At 47.3% G+C, this 20,551-nt stretch overlaps 1 protein-coding gene across 2 annotated transcripts in view; it reads right to left on the bottom strand.

The window, feature by feature from the left end:
• Window positions 1-20,551, bottom strand: part of CACNA1E (calcium voltage-gated channel subunit alpha1 E) — a 257,484-nt gene that overhangs the window by 4,098 nt on the left and 232,835 nt on the right. For both annotated transcript variants that reach the window (XM_084636282.1, XM_084636281.1), the window contains 8 exons: window positions 18,113-18,209; window positions 16,171-16,276; window positions 12,482-12,589; window positions 11,797-11,897; window positions 11,275-11,381; window positions 7,007-7,115; window positions 4,485-4,613; window positions 2,238-2,418 (listed from right to left, as the gene is read on the bottom strand). In XM_084636282.1, coding sequence (XP_084492408.1) covers window positions 2,238-2,418; window positions 4,485-4,613; window positions 7,007-7,115; window positions 11,275-11,381; window positions 11,797-11,897; window positions 12,482-12,589; window positions 16,171-16,276; window positions 18,113-18,209 — 938 coding nt within the window. The remainder of the gene's footprint in view (window positions 1-2,237; window positions 2,419-4,484; window positions 4,614-7,006; window positions 7,116-11,274; window positions 11,382-11,796; window positions 11,898-12,481; window positions 12,590-16,170; window positions 16,277-18,112; window positions 18,210-20,551) is intronic.

The following is a 20,551-nucleotide window of genomic DNA, read 5'->3' as shown; positions in this document are numbered from 1 at the left end:
CAGGGGAACGCCTGGCCATCCTCAATCACAACTCTACCTCCTGCCTTCTTGGCACAAACCTCCCATTTGCCTCCACTGCCTGTAATCTTAGCATCTGAACTTTCCTTCTCCTCCCACATCGCCCGTGCCTGTAAACCTGCTCATCACCCGCTCCACAACGATGCCAATGCAAGCCACTGCCTCACTTTCAGCGGAAATTCTCATCCATGCCTGAGCCATGGCAACTCTCTTCTCCATGGCTTTGCCAAGTCCCACCTCACCAGACTCCAAGAGGTGCAGAATGAACCCAATGCACAGCTACAGACTAGGGACCGAATGGCTAGGCAGCAGTTCTGCGGAAAAGGACCTAGGGGTGACAGTGGACAAGAAGCTGAATATGAGCCAGCAGTGTGCCCTTGTTGCCAAGAAGGCCAATGGCATTTTGGGATGTATAAGTAGGGGCATAGCGAGCAGATCGAGGGATGTGATCGTCCCCCTCTATTCGACATTGGTGAGGCCTCATGTGGAGTACTGTGTCCAGTTTTGGGCCCCACACTACAAGAAGGATGTGGATACATTGGAGAGAGTCCAGCGAAGGGCAACAAAAATTATTAGGGGTCTGGAACACATGAGTTATGAGGAGAGGCTGAGGGAACCGGGATTGTTTAGTCTGCGGAAGAGAAGAATGAGGGGGGATTTGTTAGCTGCTTTCAACTACCTGAGAGGTAGTTCCAGAGAGGATGGTTCTAGACTATTCTCAGTGGTGGAAGAGGACAGGACAAGGAGTAATGGTCTCAAGTTGCAGTGTGGGAGGTTTAGGTTGGATATTAGGAAAAACTTTTTCACTAGGAGGGTGGTGAAACACTGGAATGCGTTGCCTAGGGAGGTGGTGGAATCTCCTTCCTTAGAAGTTTTTAAGGTCAGGCTTGACAAAGCCCTGGCTGGGATGATTTAATTGGGTATGGGTCCTGCTTTTGAGCAGGGGGTTGGACTAGATGACCTCCTGAGGTCCCTTCCAACTCTGATATTCTATGATTCTATGAATGCTGCAGCCCTGTCTCCATACAGTTCCACTGGCTCCCTGGTCACATCAGGATCCAGTTCACACCTGGTTTCTCAAGTCTTCTACAGACTGACTCCAGCTTAGCTTACAGACCTGATTTCTCTCTACTTCTCACTCCCTCTTGGGGCAGCTCATGGATATACACCAAACCATTTTGCCATTGTTTTGGCCCATCCCTGCATAGCCCCCTCTTCTCCTTCACATAAATAGCACTTGCCAATCAGAAAGCCAGTGGCACCAAACTCAACTGGTGCTGCAGTGAATCCTTTGCACCTATAGTGGGAGCCAGAGTTGAGGATCTGTAGCCACTCATGTAAGGCAGGGATGGCAAACTTGACCACTGCCAATCCTGATGCTGCCTGGGACAGGGGACAGATGGCATTGCTGCTGTAGAAGAGTGCTAGTGGCTCAGCACAACTCCTGTACATGCTGCTGCCGGCGTGAAGGAGCAACAGGAGACCAGGACGGGGGTGGCCCCCTTCAGGGTTAGAGGAAGAACACCCCACACCGAGTAGAGCTGAGCCAGATGGACACTGGAGCAAGGGCCTGGTTGGTAGCCCAATCATAGGGACCTGAGACAGATGTTTTGTGGCCCATGCCAGCTGGAGGAATGCTGGACCGCAGTGGGAGGGACCCCAGACCAAGACCCAAACATGGGACACCAGCTGGCCTGCTGCAGCTGTTCTGGCACCTCATTTTGGCAACTCTTGGACTGCAGGTGCAACTTTTATAGAACACTATTTCTTCCCTGGTCTGCCTGCTGCCCCCTCTGCTTGTTCAGCCCCCGCTGCTTTTCTGTCATCTCCACACCTGATACAAGGTAGCTTTCCTCTTTGCAGCTCCTGCATCTCTCTGGCTCATGGACTCTCCATCTATTTTCAGATTTCATAAAAATATGTCTCCCTTGCCCATATTTCTTAGCAGCTCCCTCACCTCCTTGCTCCTTGTGGAACTCTCCGACTGTATAATTTAATCCTGTATACTGTTCTACTGCACATCTCACATGAGAAGAGCAATGCATGATGATAAAGCTAGACTGGATTGGACTTCTAGTTCTCGATTCTTTACCATTGTCTTTGGGCAGAGTGCTCCACGACTCTGCCATACCCAATAGTAACACTGAAGCTCCGCCTGCAGAAAGGAGTGAATTACTCACCGAAGAAGATTCTTGTACTCTGGGAAAGACCCCCCTCACCTGAGTCTGCATTCAGGCGGCGAGCAGACAGCTGCAGCGAGGAGTGGTAACTGCGCCGGCGTGACTTGTAGGTGTTTTCACTGCTTCGCTCCATGGAGAACTCATCCAGCCAGGAGCTGTTAGGACGCTTGTCCCGGATGGTGGAGAATGATCGTCTCATAGAGCTCGTGTCTGTAACCACCTGGAAATGCACCCCATGGGATGATTAATGGAAGCCAGCAGCAGCAGGGGGAGGCAGATAGGCCACTCCGAAGTCAAGGTGTCTAATATCAGAGAAAGACTAGTGCAGTGTCTCCTGCTCAGACACCTTCCAGGAGGGAGTGCAGGAAATTTAACAGCAAAGTCTCCAGAGCTGCTCCAGCATCTACCATTGAATTAAAAAGATAGGGCCAGATTCTCAGCTGGTGTTAATCAGCACAGAAAAAAGAAGAGCAAAGGAAATTCAAAAGGGAAGAGAAAGGAAAGCTCCTATTGGCTTATTTGCTCCCATGTCTCTCTCCTTTTCAATGTATTTGCATAACTACTGCCATATTTCCATGTACTTCTCCTCGGCCTGTCCCCTTCTTACCAGCCCACCATCCTGTCCTTCATCCCATGCCCTTCCCCATCTGCCCTCTCTCTTGTTGCTCTCATAGCCGACTACCTGCCCTTCTAACTTTATACACTCTCCATATCCTTCACCCCCCTTACACCATTTCTCTTCCATCCCTCCATCCCTTCTGCCACCTTATTCCTCCCCATTCCCTCTCCTCTCTCATCTCAAAGGATCCTTTACAGTTTCCATGCTTCTCCTCTTCTGTTCACCATTTCTTTCCCCTCCTGTAATCCAACCCTTGTTTTCTTCCCTTTCTCCACTGTTGTCTTCTCTTGTCCCTGCTTGTATTTTTCTTGCCTTTCTTTATCTGCTTTTCCCTTCTCCATCTTTGTATCCATTCTTTTCCTTCCCTTCTATCTCCCACCCAATCCCCTCTCCTTGGATTTATCTCCCTTTCTCTTCTTGTGCCTTCTTTCTGACTTGCTTCCCGCCACCTCCCCTTGCTGCTTGTGCATTTTTCCCTTTAAAACAAAGCTATTTCCTTCCATTTCCCTCCAGTCCCTTGGTGCTGTTGCCATATTGCCTCCCTTCCCCACACTGTGTTCAGCCACTCCTCCCAGAGATAGTCAGTCCCCTCTGTGCCTGATGGTAGAGCAGCTTCTGCGTCCATTTGGACTGTCTCAGACGATTTGGGGATGATTGTGCAGGCAGTATTTGGGAAAGATACAACAAAGAGCCATTAAACATCCATCCATCCATTACCAGGTGCCAAATTACCAGTTCACTCGGTAGCATCAGCAGAGCAAAGTTCTCCTTATCTCCCCACTCCCCAAAGGGCCACTGTAGACAAGCAATGTGGATTTAACCCAAAGAAAGTACTAGGAACATTGCATCCCACCCCCTTTGGCATGGAAGGGCCTGTTGATACTGTCCCCACTACTGAAGAAATATGAGGTCCTGATACTCCGTGCCAAAGGGTTATGAAAACAACCAGAGAAAAGCTTTCATGTCTCGGTCAAAACAGAATACGAGACAAACAGACAGAAAAACCAGGCAGACAAACAAAGAGATGGAGCATGGCCTGGACTGATCAGGACAGACTACCCAGGGCCAGACACGTGTGCATATGTTTGGGGACAACAGCAGAAGAAGGAAAGAAGAAATTGGGTAATTGTCAGTACAAATGTTTGTCAGGTGGGGAGGGATACTTTGAAAGTGTTGCATGTTGAATGAAACACCAATGAACCAGTCCTGCTGAACTACAATGGGGGTGTGCTAGGGGGAACAGAAGGATGGTCCAGTGGCTTGGGTTCTATCTTGGGAGATCCGGGTTCCATTCCCTGTTTCACCATAGGCTTCCTGTGTGACCTTGGGCAAGTCTCTCTGTGCCTCAGTTCACCATCTGTACAATGGGGATAATAGCATCACCCTCCCAGGAGTGTTGTGAGGGTAACTACAGTACGGACTGTGGGGTGCTCAGGTACAGTAGGAATGGGGGCCATGTCAGCACCTAAGATAGACAGTTTCCCAATGCCCTCCAGATAGAGACCCACCGGAAAAGCACTAGCGATACCTGGCACACTGCAGTAGGGCCTGGCAGTGCAGCATCAAACACATCACAGGGAAAAATATGGGTTCTCTTTTCATATCAGATAGCTACAGCCATGTACTTCCACTTCTGCTTGTCTGGCTATGGTTTTGTTTGGTGTTACCTGGGGATCCACAGTCAGGCGTGGCATGGAGGAGGCCCTCCCAGATACAGCGCGCTCCTGAGTGTCCACGGGGAGATAGTTGCCACGGTTAGAGGGCTGCACGCTTTGAAACTCTCTAACCTCTGGCTCCTGGAAATAAACACACAGCCAAGCTCGTGGGATTTTGTTTGATTAGGTCACCACTCCTCTCCTGCCAGTGTCTGTGCTCCTGTCGGACTGGGAACCACTTGACAGGAAGGGAACCTGCCTCTTTCAAATCTCAGGACCAGAGTGCAGTTTTTTGGTTGGCCAAACACTGAGAATGGCTGGATTTGGTATTAATAGCCATTTCAGTCTCAGGCTCCATTACAGAGACCCAGCTCACAGGTTCCTGCGCTGGCTGACACCCAAGTAAACTTCACTACTTTTTTATTTTAGCAATGAGAGAAGGAAAACCAAGACTGATTTTTCTAGCTCCCTGGAATATCTACCCTTCTGCTGCTTAGTTTTCTTTTATTTCCTTTTTTTAAGCTTGCAGAATCTTCTAAGTTTTGATTTTCTAAAAGATTTTTCCAGTCATGTCCAAGTTAAATGAATCAATGTCACATTTGTATATTTTGGTTAATTTCTGGCTTTAAAAATCTCTTTTGTTTTGGTCAAAGAGGAAAAACGGAAGCAAGTGCTACTATTTTGGGTTGCCAGGAAGTGACATCCGATAGATGTGGTTCATCATCAGGAAGTGACAATAGAAGGGATGAATTCAGAGACCCCCTCCTTCATAGCCAGCAGTCTCCACAAGAGGTTGACCAGGCAGTTTCCGTTTTTGGCTGAAGGGCTGAATTGTATGGAGAGGTGCTGTGTGTGTGATACAGAATTCACAGAGATAGTGCTACAAACTCTGAGAAGCATACAAATCAGACTGGAAATGTACAGTGATACAATACTGCAGTCCAACAAGTGTAAGGGTGGTGCCCAATGCACACACGTGGACATATATACACATACACAGACACTAGTGCTGCTGACTGGAATGTGGGCATATGTGTATGTTCACGTTTGTGCAACACAGTTCAACAGTTCAGTTTCGATAATGGACACCAGCACTGACAACAAGATGAACACGAATCCCAAAGCAGCCGATACCATCGTTCAGCACAGGGTACCCACTGAAATGAGTATTTAATAAAAGGAATCGACCTGTGAAGAAAAGGATAGTTTACTGCATTATATCAATCCATTGTACTACAGCATCACAAAGTCTTAGAGCACCTCCCAGTCTGTGATATTTCCTGTGCACTGATGTCCTGGGCCCAGAAACAGAGAGAGGAGGAACAATGGGCTGCTCAGATGTTCTTTAGAAACATAGTTAAACAGCACCAGGCACATGGCATCCTTAGTAGCTCTGATTAACATGTCGGGCCAGATCTTCAGCTGCTGTAAACTTGCATAGCTCCAATGGAGTCCTGCTGATTTACACCAGCTGGCCATCTGGGTCTACCTGTCAATATGTGGTGTGTGTACATTTTGCATCTCCACACTCCCTACAAACCAGGCCTGTGCACGATCTGAAACATACCAAGATGGGCTCAGAACGCTTGTGCATGCTCAGTACAGCCATACAAACATGGGCTCTCTTTCTCCCAAAAGACTACTGGACCACTAGTCAAGTAGCCAGAGGAGCCCATGCACTATACATGGGGGAGGAAGCAGGGCCCTTAGAGTGCTGCATGCGTGAAGAGCCAGCTGAAGCCCACCTGCCTTACAATGGAAGGACTCAAAGGTTAAAACCATGTTAAAAGCAATTCTAGAGAAGGATCTAGCATGAAATGGGTTTCCATATTCCTTTTATGTAGGGCCATCCTGGTGTGACCTATTTTAGGACTGGACCCAAACCCCACTGAAATCAATGAATGGAAATACTCTCACTGACTGCAGTGGGCTTTGGATCAGGCCCTTAGACAGGAATACGTCTTAATTTGTTACAGTGGGTTCCAAAAGATAGTTAAGAGATCAGTGTTCTCCCTCTTTTGCTCCTGCTATTGATCCCCTATTGGCAGAAGCCGGCACATCGTGACCTTACATTGTCAGTGACAAGAGATCCACACTTCCCACTGCCAAGCAGGAGGATGCTGTCAAAGCATTTGTTTCCCAAAATCAGGGTAGGGGTAGGGGAGTGGGCGGGGGATGGAGGGAAGAAGTAGCAAGAGGGTTGGTATTATTGCTTGGACCAGTGGTTCTCCACCTGTGGCCCACAGGCTGCTTGCGGCCCAATCAGCACAGAGTTTCAGCCCATGTGACATGCTCAGGGCCATATAGGTAGTACTGGATGTAGTATAACACGTTGTGGGCTGCATATGTGGTCCACAATGGAAACAGGTTGAGAACCATGGATCCAAGAAGGTTTTTGAGCGGTGTGCATGTGTGTGGGACCGCCCATGCCCGCAGGTTGGGGCAATAAAATTGGAACTACCTTTTGGAAACAGAGCAGGGCAGTGGTGCTGAGACCATAAAGGAACTACATTAAAGGTAGGGCATTGGTTTACCAGAGACTGCTGCTCCTGGAACTGCCCATGTGTCGAATCCATACAAGCCAGTTGGAATATCTCTTGAGGAGAGAGTGGACTCAGCGACGGGTACCCACTCCGGCTGCTCCTGCAAAGATATTCCAACTTCAGAGAGACAGAGAGAGAGAACAAATCTTCATGCTGCGATCACTGACAGCCTCTCTGACTTAAACCTCTAAAAGAGAAAAAGGCGACCTCATTTCACTCAGCACTGCATTCTCAAAGTTCTCCTGGCTAAAGGCGCTCCTTTGGTGGGTACGCTGTGAATTGAAATTAACAACTTCTCATCTCCCATACAAACTTCAACCTGGCATTCCTGAGTACTGTCCTGACAACTGGCACGTCACTGAAAAGGGACACCCGTTGTGCCACCTGCAATGTGGGAGCACAGTGACAGTTCCAAAATGAGCCTCCACCTGGCGGTCATGGTTGGCTGACAATCACAAGAGCTTTACTGTTCCTAGATTGACATTTTGTTTCTCTGTGAAGCAGTCCAGTTCTTTTGCAGCTAACGGTGGTGCAGTAGTACAGGGATGGCTTCCCCAGGGATGCCTGCGATTATGGGGATGGCATTACTAATGTGACATGCACGTGCCTGGTGGCTGCACTGTCTCTGAAGAACAGGGTGTTGTGCCACTCAGGACAGAAGTGTCAGTCATGTTCAAGCATTATTGATTTTTTCTTTTCCTCTTTTAAAATTTTTTCAGGTGAATTTAGAGTTGGCGAAAGCCACTAGATTCCCGGACTGAAGTGCACACTGACTCTCAGAAATGGTACAGCAAGAGTAGAGTCAGGGCAAGCTTCCTCATACTGTGCTGCAATGGCCTTCAACTCTGACCGAGAGGGACCACCTCTAGGGACGAGAGGGTAACACAGTCTTTATGCCACATTTCTCATTTATCCCTTGGCCTCTCTGCTGAGACTGATACAGTTGCCACCGGCTATGGTGGTGCTTGCCTACTGGGAGAAAGGTTGAGACCATGCGCTCACTTCACATGAGCCAAACAGCAATCAGATGGCAAGGACTTAGAATCCTAGAAATTTAGGGATAGAAAGGACCTTGAGAAGTCATCAAGTCTAGCCCTCTACACTGTGGCAGGACCAAGTAAACCTAGATCATCCCTGACAGGTGTTTGTCCAACTGGTTTTTAAAAACTTCCAATGATGGGGATTCCACGACCTTCCTTGGTGGCTATTCCAGAGCTTAACTACCCTTAGAAAGTTTTCCCTAATATCTAACCTAAATCTCCCTTGCTGCAGATTAAGCTCATTACATCTTGTCCTACCTTCCATGAACATGGAGAACAACTGATCACCAGACTCTTTATAGCAGCTCTTAAGATATTGGAAGACTGTTATCAGGTCCCCGCTTTAGTCTTCTTTTCTCCAGACTAACCATGCCCAGATTTTTCAACCTTTCCTCATAGTCATGTTTACTAAACCTTTTATCATTTTTGTTGCTCTCCTCTGGACTTTTTCCAATTTGTCCATATCCTTCCTAAATTGTGGCACCCAGAACTGCACACAGTACCCCAGCTGGGGCCTCACCTGTGCCAAGTAGAACTGAACAATTACCTTCTGTGTCTTACAGACAACATGCCTCTCGTTACACTCCAGAATTATATTAGCCTTTTTTGAAGCTGTATCACATTGACTCGTATTCAGTTCATGGTCCACTATAACCCCCAGATCTTTTTCAGCAGTACTACCACCTAGACAATGATTCCCCATTTTGTGTATTTGATTTTTCCTTCCTAAGTGAAGAACTTACTGAATTTCATTTTGTTGAATTCAGACCAATTCTCCAATTTGTCAATTTTGAATTTTAACCTGTCCTCCAAAGTGATTACAACTGCTCCCAGCTTGGTGTCATCTGCAAATTTTATAAGCATGCTCTCTACTCCGTTATCCAAGTCATTAATCAAAATATTGAATAGTACCGGACTACGGACTGACCCCTGTGGGAATACACCCTCCCAATGTAACAGCAAGCCATTGATAACTACTCTATGAGTATGGTCTTTCAACCAGTTGTGCACCCACCTTATAGTAAATTCATTTAGACCACATTTCCCTAGTTTGCTTATGAGAATTTCACGTGGGGACTGTGTCAAAAGCCTTACTAAAATAAAGGTAATATCATGTCTACTGCTTCTCCTCATCCACTAGGGCAGTTGTCCTATCAAAGAAGGAAATTAAGTCGGTGTGACATAATTTGTACTTGACAAATCCATGCTTACTATTACTTCCAACCCTATCATCTTCCAGGTACTTACAAACTGATTGTTTAATAATTTGCTCCAGTATCTTTCCAGGTATTGAAGTTAGGCTGATCGGTCTATACCTCCCTAGGTCCTCCTTGTTCCCCTTTTTAAAGATAGGTACTATGTTTGCCCTTCTCCAGTCTTCTGGGACCTCCCCTGCCCTCCAAGAATTCTCAAAGATAATTGCTAATGGCTCCACGATTGGGTCAGCTAGTTCCTTAAGAACCCGAAGATAAATTTCATCAGGCCCTGCTGACTTGAACACATCTAACTTATCCAAACATTCTTTAACCTGCTCTTTCCCTATTGTGGCTTGTGTTCCTTCCCCTGCTTATCAGTATTACTTGTGTTGAGTATCTGGTCATCATTCACCTTTTTCGTGGAGACTAAAGCAAAATAGGCATTAAGCACCTCAGCTTTCTTCATGTCATCAGTTATTAGCTCTCTTTCCCCAGTAAGTAGAGGGCCCACACTTTCCTTTGTCTTTCTCGTGCTCCTAATGTATGTAAAGAACCTCTTCTTATTGCTTTTATGTCCTTTCTTCATGTAACTCATTTTGTGCCTTAGCCTTTCTGATTTTGTCCCTACATGCTTGTGCTGTTCTTCTGTACTTCTCCTTATCATTTTGACCATGTTTCCACTTTCTGTAGGATTCCTTTTTGATTTTCAGGTAATTAAAGAGCACCTGATGAAGCCATATTGGCCTCTTCCTATCTTCCCTTTGCATCGGAATAGTTTTGACTTATAGTCACTACTAATCTTGACCTGGTTTTAAACTAGGGACCTTGAAGTGAAAAGCTCACTATCTCTTTACCAGTCCCAGGCGCATACTAGTCCTACTTGATCGTACTGCTGGTTGTTCTGCTAATGCCATGCTGGGTTTTCAGTGCTGTCTACATAGAGCTTAGTGAAATTTGTCTGCTGAAAAAATGCAGATTTGGGACAACTGAAAGTATTTGCAAATTCATGGTGATTTCGGCAAATGATTTTGGCCCAAGTAAAAAAAGAAAATAAGTTTGAAAATGTAAGAACGACATTATCAATACACAACTTCTGAATTTTTTTTGACAAGATTCAAAAGGGCAACAGTGGGACAACTGCAGACTGAGTGCACCCCACTTCAAAATCGCTTATACCTTGGGGGGTAGGCACTCACCCAGGAGACCTGGGTTCAAGGCCCTGTCCCTGAATGATTCACACTTGAGTCTACCACATCCCCGGTAAGTGCTCTAACCACGAGGATATTGGGTGTATGGGGGGGGGCTCTTCCTCCTTATTTTCTGTGACTCTAGACCAATGGTTTTCAAACTTTTTGTACTGGTGACCCCTTTCAAACAGAAAGTCTCTGAGTATGACCCCTCTCCCCCTTAAAAATTAAAAATGAATTAAATTAAAAATTTAATTTAATGAGGGCTTGAGGCTGTCAGCTCCATGGAGTTGACAGCTCGCAACCCCCATGTAACCATTTTGTGACTCCCTGAGGGGGTCATGACCCCCCGTTTGAGAACCCCTGCTCTAGACCTTCATTTCCTTTGCTCTTATTAAAAGGATCCAAAATGAAACATTTGAGAAGTTTCCCAACTTTTTCAATTCATTGAAAAGTCCGAGACATTTCAGGTTTGGTGTGTGAATGGAAATATTTTTCCAGTTTTTTGGAACTGCCAACGAACTGAAAAAACAGTTATTCTCACAGTTCTATGTCTATGTGGCTGGATACATGTTGATGCTGTCCATGGGCTGAAATGCGGCTCTTTGTGGTCCTTTGGTAACACTAATAAAAACACACCAGAAACTCATACTTCTGGACTCATCCTACAATGATCGAGATGTTTCTGCTGACCACCAGGATTTCCTTTTCCCCTGGGCTCTGCCTACTACCCCTATCTGAACCTCCAGTGCCATTCATTCAGGAAATAAAATAATGTCTGTAGGAACAGAAATACCAGAGCAGATATTCTACAGATATTTAAGGGCTATACTTACAGGCCTGAAAGGGTGTCCTGCTGGACGTAAGGCAAAGCTTTGGCATTAGAAAGGATCTCTGGAGGCAGAGATGAAGGCTCCATGCGCTGGAACATAGGGGCGTTTTTCTGTAATAAAAAATAAACAGACTGAGTCTGTTTAAAGTGCAAAACATTTCTGCTGCATAAAAAAGAAATCCCTTGTACAGAAGGTTAAAAGCATGACAATGCTCCCCCTTTCTGAATCCATCTTCTATCTCTCTAGTATAACCTCTACACTGCTACGAATACATTTGCTTTAAATCACTCACCTCTTCTTTTACCCGTCATCTCCTTCACTCACCCATCCCTTAAACCTTCAGATGGTCACTGTCTTAGTGCTGTGCCAGCCACTTGCTGCCAGCAGGTCGAGAATCTGTGTGTGGTCAGCATCTTGTCTGAAGGCCACATTGATACAGAACCCTTGCTCTGAAGGCAGTGTGAGCTCTCCGCTCTCCCCACAGCCAAAAAGCACCAGCCAACTCTTGCAGTGGTTGAACCTCACCTGTTCCTCCAGCTGCTGCTTCTGCTTCTTTGCTTTGCTCTGCTTATAGTAGTCCATGATCATCATGGCTGCATATATTTTGCCCACCGTCAGGTCAGAAGCTGCAAGCGTAAGGGGAATACTTTTATGTTAGCAGAATCAATAGGTGGGAAGGTCTGAAGACTCTATTGCCCACCCCTTTGCGATCTCATGATACCCATCTTACTCTCCTGATCCTTAAAAGACAAACTCTGTTCACTGCTCCAGAAGAAATGGAATTAAAAGACCAAGCATTGTGGGTGGAAACCCCTCCAGATTTAGGACAGTGTGGAGGTGGACAGCTTAGAATTACAGTAATGAAACACTGGAGATACGCAGCCTCATCAGGCAGTTGCTGTAACACCATCAACAGAAAGGGGGAACAAACAATCCTCTCCCCCCCCACACACATATGGGTCAGAGGATCCCCCTGATCAAAGGGGTTTGATCTGAGAAGATCACTGCATGCTATTTATTTTCCAAGCGGGTCCAGGGTATTGGGGTGGAGAAAGGAGAAATTTTGCTCGTGTTAGAGAAAATCTCCTCTGGGCTTCTCCTTAAGCAACGTGCTGCTATTGCCATGTTTCTGTTCCCCTTGCGGGAGATGCCTCCTGCACCCTGGCATTGTGAGAAGTTGGCAGCAATGATGCAGAAGGAGGAGACTCACTTTTTGGCAGGGGCACTAGTACATCCAACATCTTCTGGGACAGGTGAGGCCAGATGGCCAGAATCTCCTTTTGCAGCTCTGAATCCAACTGCTGCCAGTCTGCACCACCTGGAACAGAGAGATAGAATGGGTCCTCAAGACTACCGATAGGATGGGCTGCAGGGAGGACGGGAGGTCCTTATGGGTATGTCTACACTGAACATAAGAATGGCCATACTGGGTGAGACCAATGGTCCATCTAGCCCAGTGCCCTGTCTTCTGACAGTGGCCAGTGCCAGGTGCTTCAGAGGGAATGAACAGAACAGGCAGTCATCGAGTGATCCACCCCCTGTTGTCCACTCCTAGCTTCTCACAATCAGAAGCTAGGGCCACCCAGAGCTTGGGGTTGCATCCCTGACCGTCTTGGCTAATAGTCATTGTTACATATATCCTCCATGAACTGATCTAATTCTTTTTTGAACCCAGTTATACTTTCGGTCTTCACAACATCCCCTGGCCACGAGTTCCACAGGTTGACCATGTGTTGTGGGAAGGAGTACGTCCTTTTGTTTTAAACCTGCTGTCTATTAATTTCATTGGGTGACCCCTGGTTCTTGTGTTATATGAAGGAGTAAATAATACTTCCCTATTCATTTTCTTCACACTATTCATGATTTTGTAGACTCTATCATATCCCCACTTAGTCATCTCTTTTTCAAGCCAGACAGTCCCAGTCTTTTCAATCTCTCTTCACATGGAAGCTGTTCCATACCCTTTTTCATTTTTGTTGCCCTCCTCTGTACATTTTCCAATTCTAATGTATCCTTTTTGAGATGGGATGACCAGAACTGCATGCAGTATTCAAGGTGTGGGCATACCATGGACTGAAATAGTGGCATTATATTTTCTGTCTTATTATCTATCCCTTTCCTAATGGTTCCTAATGTTCTGTTAGCTTTTTTGACTGCTACTGCCACTAAAAACTCATGGCCAGCCCATGCCAGCTGACTCAGGCTGATTAGACTCGGGCTAATGGGCTGTTTAATTGCGGTGTAAACGTTTGGGCTCAGGCTGAAGTCTGGGCTCTAGGACGCTGCGAGGTGGGAGGCTCCCAGAGCTCGGGCTACAGCCCAAGCCCAAATGTCTACACAGCAGTTAAACAGCCCCTTGCCCCAAGCCTGAGTCAGCTGGCAGGGGCCAGCTGCTGGTGTCCAGCTGCAGTGTAGACATACCCTATAAGTCCAGCTCCATGCCCTGGGCATAGCTGAACGTAATCCTTTCCTTCTCTAAAGTTAAGATGGATTTGCTTTTAAATGATATGGCACCATGCAGCCATAATTGAGAGACAGAGCCACTACCAAGTGGCAACTCTGAATGGGAACATCCAATGGCATAAAGTGCTAGAAGGGAAATCAAATCCACATAAAAGCCTTTCACCCAGTGCAGATCTCCCTCCCTCCATCCCCCACACACCTGCTGCTAGCCCACTGTCTCTTCCTTTAAACTAAGTGCTGGTGAAAGGTATTGACAACCCGGGAGAACAAGGGTTACCCAGGTGTGATGTTACTGACATAACCTGCAACCATATAGATCATTGTTGCAACCACTGTATGTATTTGCAGCAAATATTGTACAAAGATTGCCATGTAAGGTGTCTACTGAAAGGTTGTGATTTGCTGATTATGATTGTGCTGTCTGTATGTGTGTATCATTTTTGTATTTAAAGTTATAAGTTTTGGCTCTATACTGTCTGTATTTCAAACTTGTGCTGTGCTTCTGGGTGACACCCCAGAAAGTTTAGCATCAGCACTGCCTAGCCTGCTTGATGGCCCATTAAGGGCCATCAGCTATACAACTGACCCACTGAAAGAAGGCAGATATACCTTATGACTCAGCAATGCATGCAGAGACATGCCTATGGAAAGAACTCTAAGGTTTTTTCATGCCATGTACTGGAATGCTTGTCTTTGGAACAAAGAAAGAAAGGCCACATAACAAAAGACTATAAAAGGCTGCTGCATCTCCTCCATCTTGTCTTCAATCCTGCTTCTTGCCTCTCCAGGGACTTTGCTACAAACTGAAGCTATGAACAAAGGACTGAATGACTCATCCCAACTGTGGATGTACTCCAGAAACTTGATTTGAACCTGCAATTTATTCCACCACTGCTACAAGCCTGAACCAAGAACTTTGCCATTACTGTATGTAATTGATTTCATTTAACCAATTCTAGCTCTCATCTATATCTTTTTCCTTTTATGAATAAACCTTTAGATTTTAGATTCTAAAGTATTGGCAACAGCATGATTTATGGGTAAGATCTGATTTGTATATTGACCTGGGTCTGGGGCTTGGTCCCTTGGGATTGGGAGAACCTTTTTTCTTTTACGGAGGTATTGGTTTTCTTAACCATTCATCCACATAATGAGTGGCAGTGGTGGTGATACTGGGAAACTGGAGTGTCTAAGGGAATTGCTTGTGTGACTTATGGTTAGCCAGTGCAATAAAACCGAAGTCTTCTCTGTTTGGCTGATTTGGTTTGCCTTGGTGTGCAAAGGAACCCCAGCCTTGGACTGTAACTGCCCTGCTTTAAGCAATTTGTCCTGAATTGGTACTCTCAGTTGGGTACCACCAAAGCCAGCATCGTTACACCAGGCAGAGCCACTGCAAGCTTCCCTATATGGCCTTACCCATGGGCTTCACATTTCACCTGGTGCAGCCACCTCTGGGATGAGAAGCTAATTCCACCCCCCCAGACCCATTCAGACCATGGCCTCTTAGCTGAGGCTGTCAAGAAGGGCGCCAGTTTGCTGGCGACATGGATACTTCTCCCATGGCCCCGTGGCTGTTCACGTTCCCACTCCAGTTCACGTTCACACAGGCCACTGGACAGCTGTGAAATCGGGGTTGCTTTCAGTCTCTTACACCTGGCCCCCAAGAAACCCAGTACCATGCCCTGTCCATTGGACTTTCTACTTGTCTCTTGTCATGGACCAAGAATGGGCAGAGTATTGGAGTGAAGTAATTTCCACATCCTCATAAGGGTTATTTTAAATATTTCCCTTTCTAGGGGTCTCCCTCCAGGGCTCCACCCACTCTCCCCCACCTTTCAAGCTCCCACAGGCTGCTGAGCGCAGGGTGTGACTTCCACAGGCTCCTGTGAATGCTACTTTCTGCCCTTTGGGCAAAAGAGGTAGCTAGAGAACATCAGGTACTTGGGGTCGGTTTTTGTGATTCTCTTCTGCTAGGAGGAGGGGAGCTCTCCTCCTACATCTCTCCCTCTGGCTGTCATGGCCAGGAGATACATTCCTGCTTTCTGAGCACCACAGCTTCAAGTGGAAAGCTGCCCATCATGGAAGAGGGCAGCATCAGTACTTATGAGGAAAGCAGCTCCTTCTGGACCCGAAGATAGTTTCACACTGGAAAGGTTACAGAGCCAGCCGCAGACTGGGGTTGATTTCTCTCTTGCCTTCTCTTACTAGCAATTTCCTCCATCCCTGCATCTGACCCCAGAGCAATGATCCCACACTTTGCCCTTTGTGTCCCCGTGATGGCAGTACATATTGCTCAGCCTGCCAGAGGAAGCAGATAGGACTGAATGAACGGCCCCCTGCCCCTTGCCAATGTAATAAATAAATCAGCTCCGCCACCCCTCCCGCCGTCTGCACTGACCACTCCTGAATCCTCGTGCCGCTGCTCCCCACCGTCACCTTTAGCGATTTTGATGTCCAGTGCTGTTCGGATCAGCGCCATCAAGGTGGAGGTGAAATGGACCGTCATGTCCTCGGCCACAGGCATGTTCATCAGCACCAGCCTCTGCGCAAGAAAGAAAAAAAACAGCAGGCAAAAAACAATATCGAAAAACACACTGAGCAGGCAGGAGGGGAAAAAGCAAGAGAGCACGTAAAACAGCACAGGCAAAAAAAGAAGGGCAAGGATCAGCCCCTCCCTCCCATTCCAGCTCCTTCCACCCCCAATATTCCAGCTCACTGCCTTCCTATGCCTGTCATTTGGCTCTGCAGGACCTTCTGCTACAGCCCAAGAGCAACCCCTTAGCCTGGGGAGTGAGGGGGTGTTCCCTGTGCTTTCTGAAAGGACTCCTGAAAACTCAGGGATTCGGCTCTGGAAATTACTGAGTGGGAGACAGCCCCGGGGGATCGTTCCATCTCCTGCTTCACAGCAGCTTTGCAATCCAGCTTCTGCCTCATCCCCTGGGGACACCCTAAACCATGGGCACTTCTGATTGGCTGGCTTGCCTAGTATGCAACATCCTGGCGCCCCCTTTTTGAGTCTTTCAGAGATGACATTTGCTGGCATATGATCACACATGCATAGGATCCAACTTATCCAAGGGGGAGATAGAGAGAGGGCAGCCGGGGAGAGAGAGGAAGGCGACCAAGGCAGGAGAGGCAGGCCATGCTCCCTTCACCCAGAGTGGGACAAATCAAATGGCCAGATCCACTTTCCAGAGAGTATATTTTGCTCTGTGTATACATCAGGATTTCCCTCTCCCACACCGACCCACATCCATCCCATCCTTAGTGCTTCCTGCTGCATCATGCACAGCAGTTCTCCTGGGCACGTAGGTTCTCACCCAGCCACAACGCTAGCAGGGGTGTACGTGGGAGCAAGAGAGAGTGCTTGTGCGAGTGTTAGCAGCTACAGAGGAATATGTGGGTGCAGAAGCTGTTGCTAGCTGGAACACGGCAGACACTATCAGCATTCAGTAGGGGAAGTCTAGAAGCCAAGTTCCGGGGAGATCCTCCAGTGGCTTTTGAACCAAGTATCCTAGCCCCTGATCTTGGAGTCTCCCTCGTAATTCTCTTTGAGTTTTGTCTCCAACAGGGTATCTGACTCTGCATATCTTTTTGGGCCAGCCTGCCCAGAGCTCAACATTGCATAGCTCCTGTCCCATTCACAGCTTCCTCCCACACCACACATCCCATGCAGCTGGCCAGCAGGTTCTAGAGTGCCTCCCAGAGGCAAGAGCAGAGGGCACTGCACCAGCAGAGCAATCAAAGGGTCAGTTAAAGATAGTCATTCTAGCGCCCAAAGGTAAAAAGCCCCAGCTGGCAAAGGGATGGGACTCTGACCAGCTCAACCTCAGCATGGAGTGTTCTCTTTCCAGATTGCACGAGCTCTCCCTGGGGAACTAGTGCCAGGCTGGCACACCATGATCACTGCACGTCCAGGCCTACAGGAGGAACCCTCATAGCCTACCATCTTCTCATTTCAACATTTCCAAGTGAGTTGGGCTGGGAGCAGTATGGTTCAGGGTCATGTAGGTGATGGGACATCCTGGAGTTTCCTCCATCACTTGGAGGAGGCCTAGTTCCAGAGATCCCCTATCAATCCCACCTGTGGGGGCTGTCCAATTGTCTCTACTGCAAAAGGCCTGTATTATCCTTCCACTTCCCATCCTTATACTGAGTCAGATTTCCATCCTTTCCCATAATAGAAATGCTACATCCCTGGGTGTCCTGGTGAGTGTGTCAGACCCAAAACAGAGCTCTGTCAGAGTGGACAGTACCTCTCCTTATGGGGCATGTGATTTCTGATTAAATCAAACCAGGCTGGATCTTCCTGAGTATTCAACAGTTCCCCCTCCCCCTCAGCGCTAGCCCAGAAGGAAGGAAGGAAGGGTTGGTCTACCTTATAGGCCACTTTGGAGGGACATCTCTTGCCGAGGCCTAGCGGTGGTGACATGAGAGTCAGCATTTCATACATCTCAGTGTAATGGATGCGGCCACTGCTCATGGAGGAGGAAGGGGTGGATGGGAAAGATGGGGAGGAGGAGTAAGGGAGGGAGGGTGGAGGAGAGGAGAGGGAGGAAGATGCAGCGAGAGAGAGAGAGGAGAGGAGAAGAGGCATTCCCAGAGAGCAAAAACAAACAAACAAACAAAATAATAATACGGGAAACAGGAGAGAAAAAAACAAATGGACAAACAGGAAAAGAATAGGAAACCCGTTAATCAAGGCAAATCATACACAAGTGTCTGTCTTGATGAGGATTTATATCACTCCGCACACAGCCCCAGGAACGCCAGCTTAAACCACTCGCCTCTCCAGCTCTCTGCTGCTGGCTAGTTCTACTTTTCCCTGCAGTTTTGGCATTCGCTTCCTCGTCTGAACCCACCCTGCCCACCCCTCCAAAATACAGTTGCTCCAGAAGTCCCAGGGCTGTGTGCAAGCGGCATAAATCAGATACACGGCGCTGAAGCGATGGGTTATTTGGGATGTGGTGGCACATACCTCGGTGCCACAGAGGAACCAACAGTGTTGCATGGACTCTGCCGTTTCTTCCCTTTCTGTGTCCCAGGCACTATGTCAAAATGTCACATAACCCATGGCTGGAACGTCGTGTATCCCCATCTTGTAATGTCTATGCAATTGGGGGCAGCGTCTTGCATAGAAGGCAGTGGGCCAGGGTCATTTGTCAAAGGAAATATGCCCAGTTGCTTCCGTCTGGCCCTGTGGATGGAGCACTTTCCCACCATGCACCAGTGCAAAAGGCATGCTAGTGGCTGAGAAAAGAAAACCAGGAGGAAAGTTCTGCATGCCATGCTTCCGCCCCGGCTCTCTCCCACATGCTACTGCAAGTTCCACCAGGTTGGAGTTTAAAGAGTCTCAGCAGAGGCAGCTGTTTGGTCTTCCAAGATTGGAGCTCATTGGGATTCCCCCAAATGGAACAGTTACTAAGATTGCTTCCTTGATGGATTCCCACCTTGTGCTCCTCTGTTTGCAATGACCTGTCCAGATCTGTTGAGCTGAGGAACAGTATCACATATTTGTCATCTGATGGATTTCCTTTCTGGGACTGACCTCTCCCACAATGAGACTTTTGGGCTGCACCTCTCTTCCTGCAAATACTGAAGGCAGTTCAGATAGGTCTCACAGGGCCCCCAGGCTTGGCCACTTCTCTTCTGACCTTGCACCAGATGAATACTTCAACATCTAAATTGAAACACCAGATGGATAAATGTAAATGCTTAACAGTGACCGTATTAACTATACATATGGAGTGGCGAGGCAGCCATTGCAGAGGCATCTGAAGAAGGTATCTCAGGTAGGGCTGACTGGGAGAGCGGTCAGTTCTAGAGAGGAAATTGTCAAGGAACAAACATTCCATTTAGGATCCTGACCTCTTTCCCAATCAGATGTAGCGAGCAATAAGGAAACATTAGTAGAGAGAGACAGATAAGGAGGACAGAGGAAGAATATTTCCTCTTCTCTAGTATTAGTCTAGTTTGGGAGCAGCAGCTTCCTCTTGAATGATGCTACCACTGAGGACTGGAGGTACAGGATGCAGTGCTTTCTACAGGTCTTGCTGCATAACCTGGGGGCAGCTTTGCAGATTATCTCTGTAGCAGCTGATGCCCTTTCTGTCCAGGATGCCATCAAGGAATGTAATGAGTGAGCTCTGTCCCATCCTGGAATTGGCATATTAGTGTCTGCAGAGACTTCAGAAATGCAGCACTCGATCCAGCTGGCTATGGAGGATTTTGATGTGCTCAAGACCAGGCATTTAGGGCAAAAGTAAACAAATGAAGATGATGTTTCCTGAATGGGTCCATTCCATCTGGGTAAATTTTAGCAGTTCTTTTCACAGCTACCATGCACCCTGCTCCTCCCCGGAAGTGCGGAGCTTTTCACCAAAATGAAGGAAAAATGATTTCCTGTGAGGCGTGGAAGGAAGAGTTTACCTTGGTAATAAATGACTGATGTATGAGAGCTATGTTATCCTCACAGAACATGCTGTAAACTTTGTGTCTTCTCAGAGCAAAAATTTCACAGGCTTCTTATCAACACGACTGTGACCAGAAAACTTGTCTTTATGACAAGGAAGAACAGGGAAACCGGGGCCATCAACTCAAATGGGGTGGGTAATTGGCTTGTAGTACTGCGGGCAGATCCCAGACAGGCCTAAATGCTGGTTTGGATGGAAGGGACGTTGATCATCTGGCAATCCATCAGTAATTGGACATGTCTGCTTTTATAGCACTGTTTATGATGAGATGCAAAATGTGATGGGTGGAGGGTCTTAGGCTCAATTCTTGGCTGACCTATAAGAAATCCAGGACAGGTATGCCT

This window comes from Lepidochelys olivacea (assembly GCF_965140295.1).
Source record: "Lepidochelys olivacea isolate rLepOli2 genome assembly, chromosome: 8".
NCBI classification, from domain to species: Eukaryota; Metazoa; Chordata; order Testudines; family Cheloniidae; genus Lepidochelys; species Lepidochelys olivacea.
This window is presented reverse-complemented; position numbering and strand designations above follow the sequence as displayed.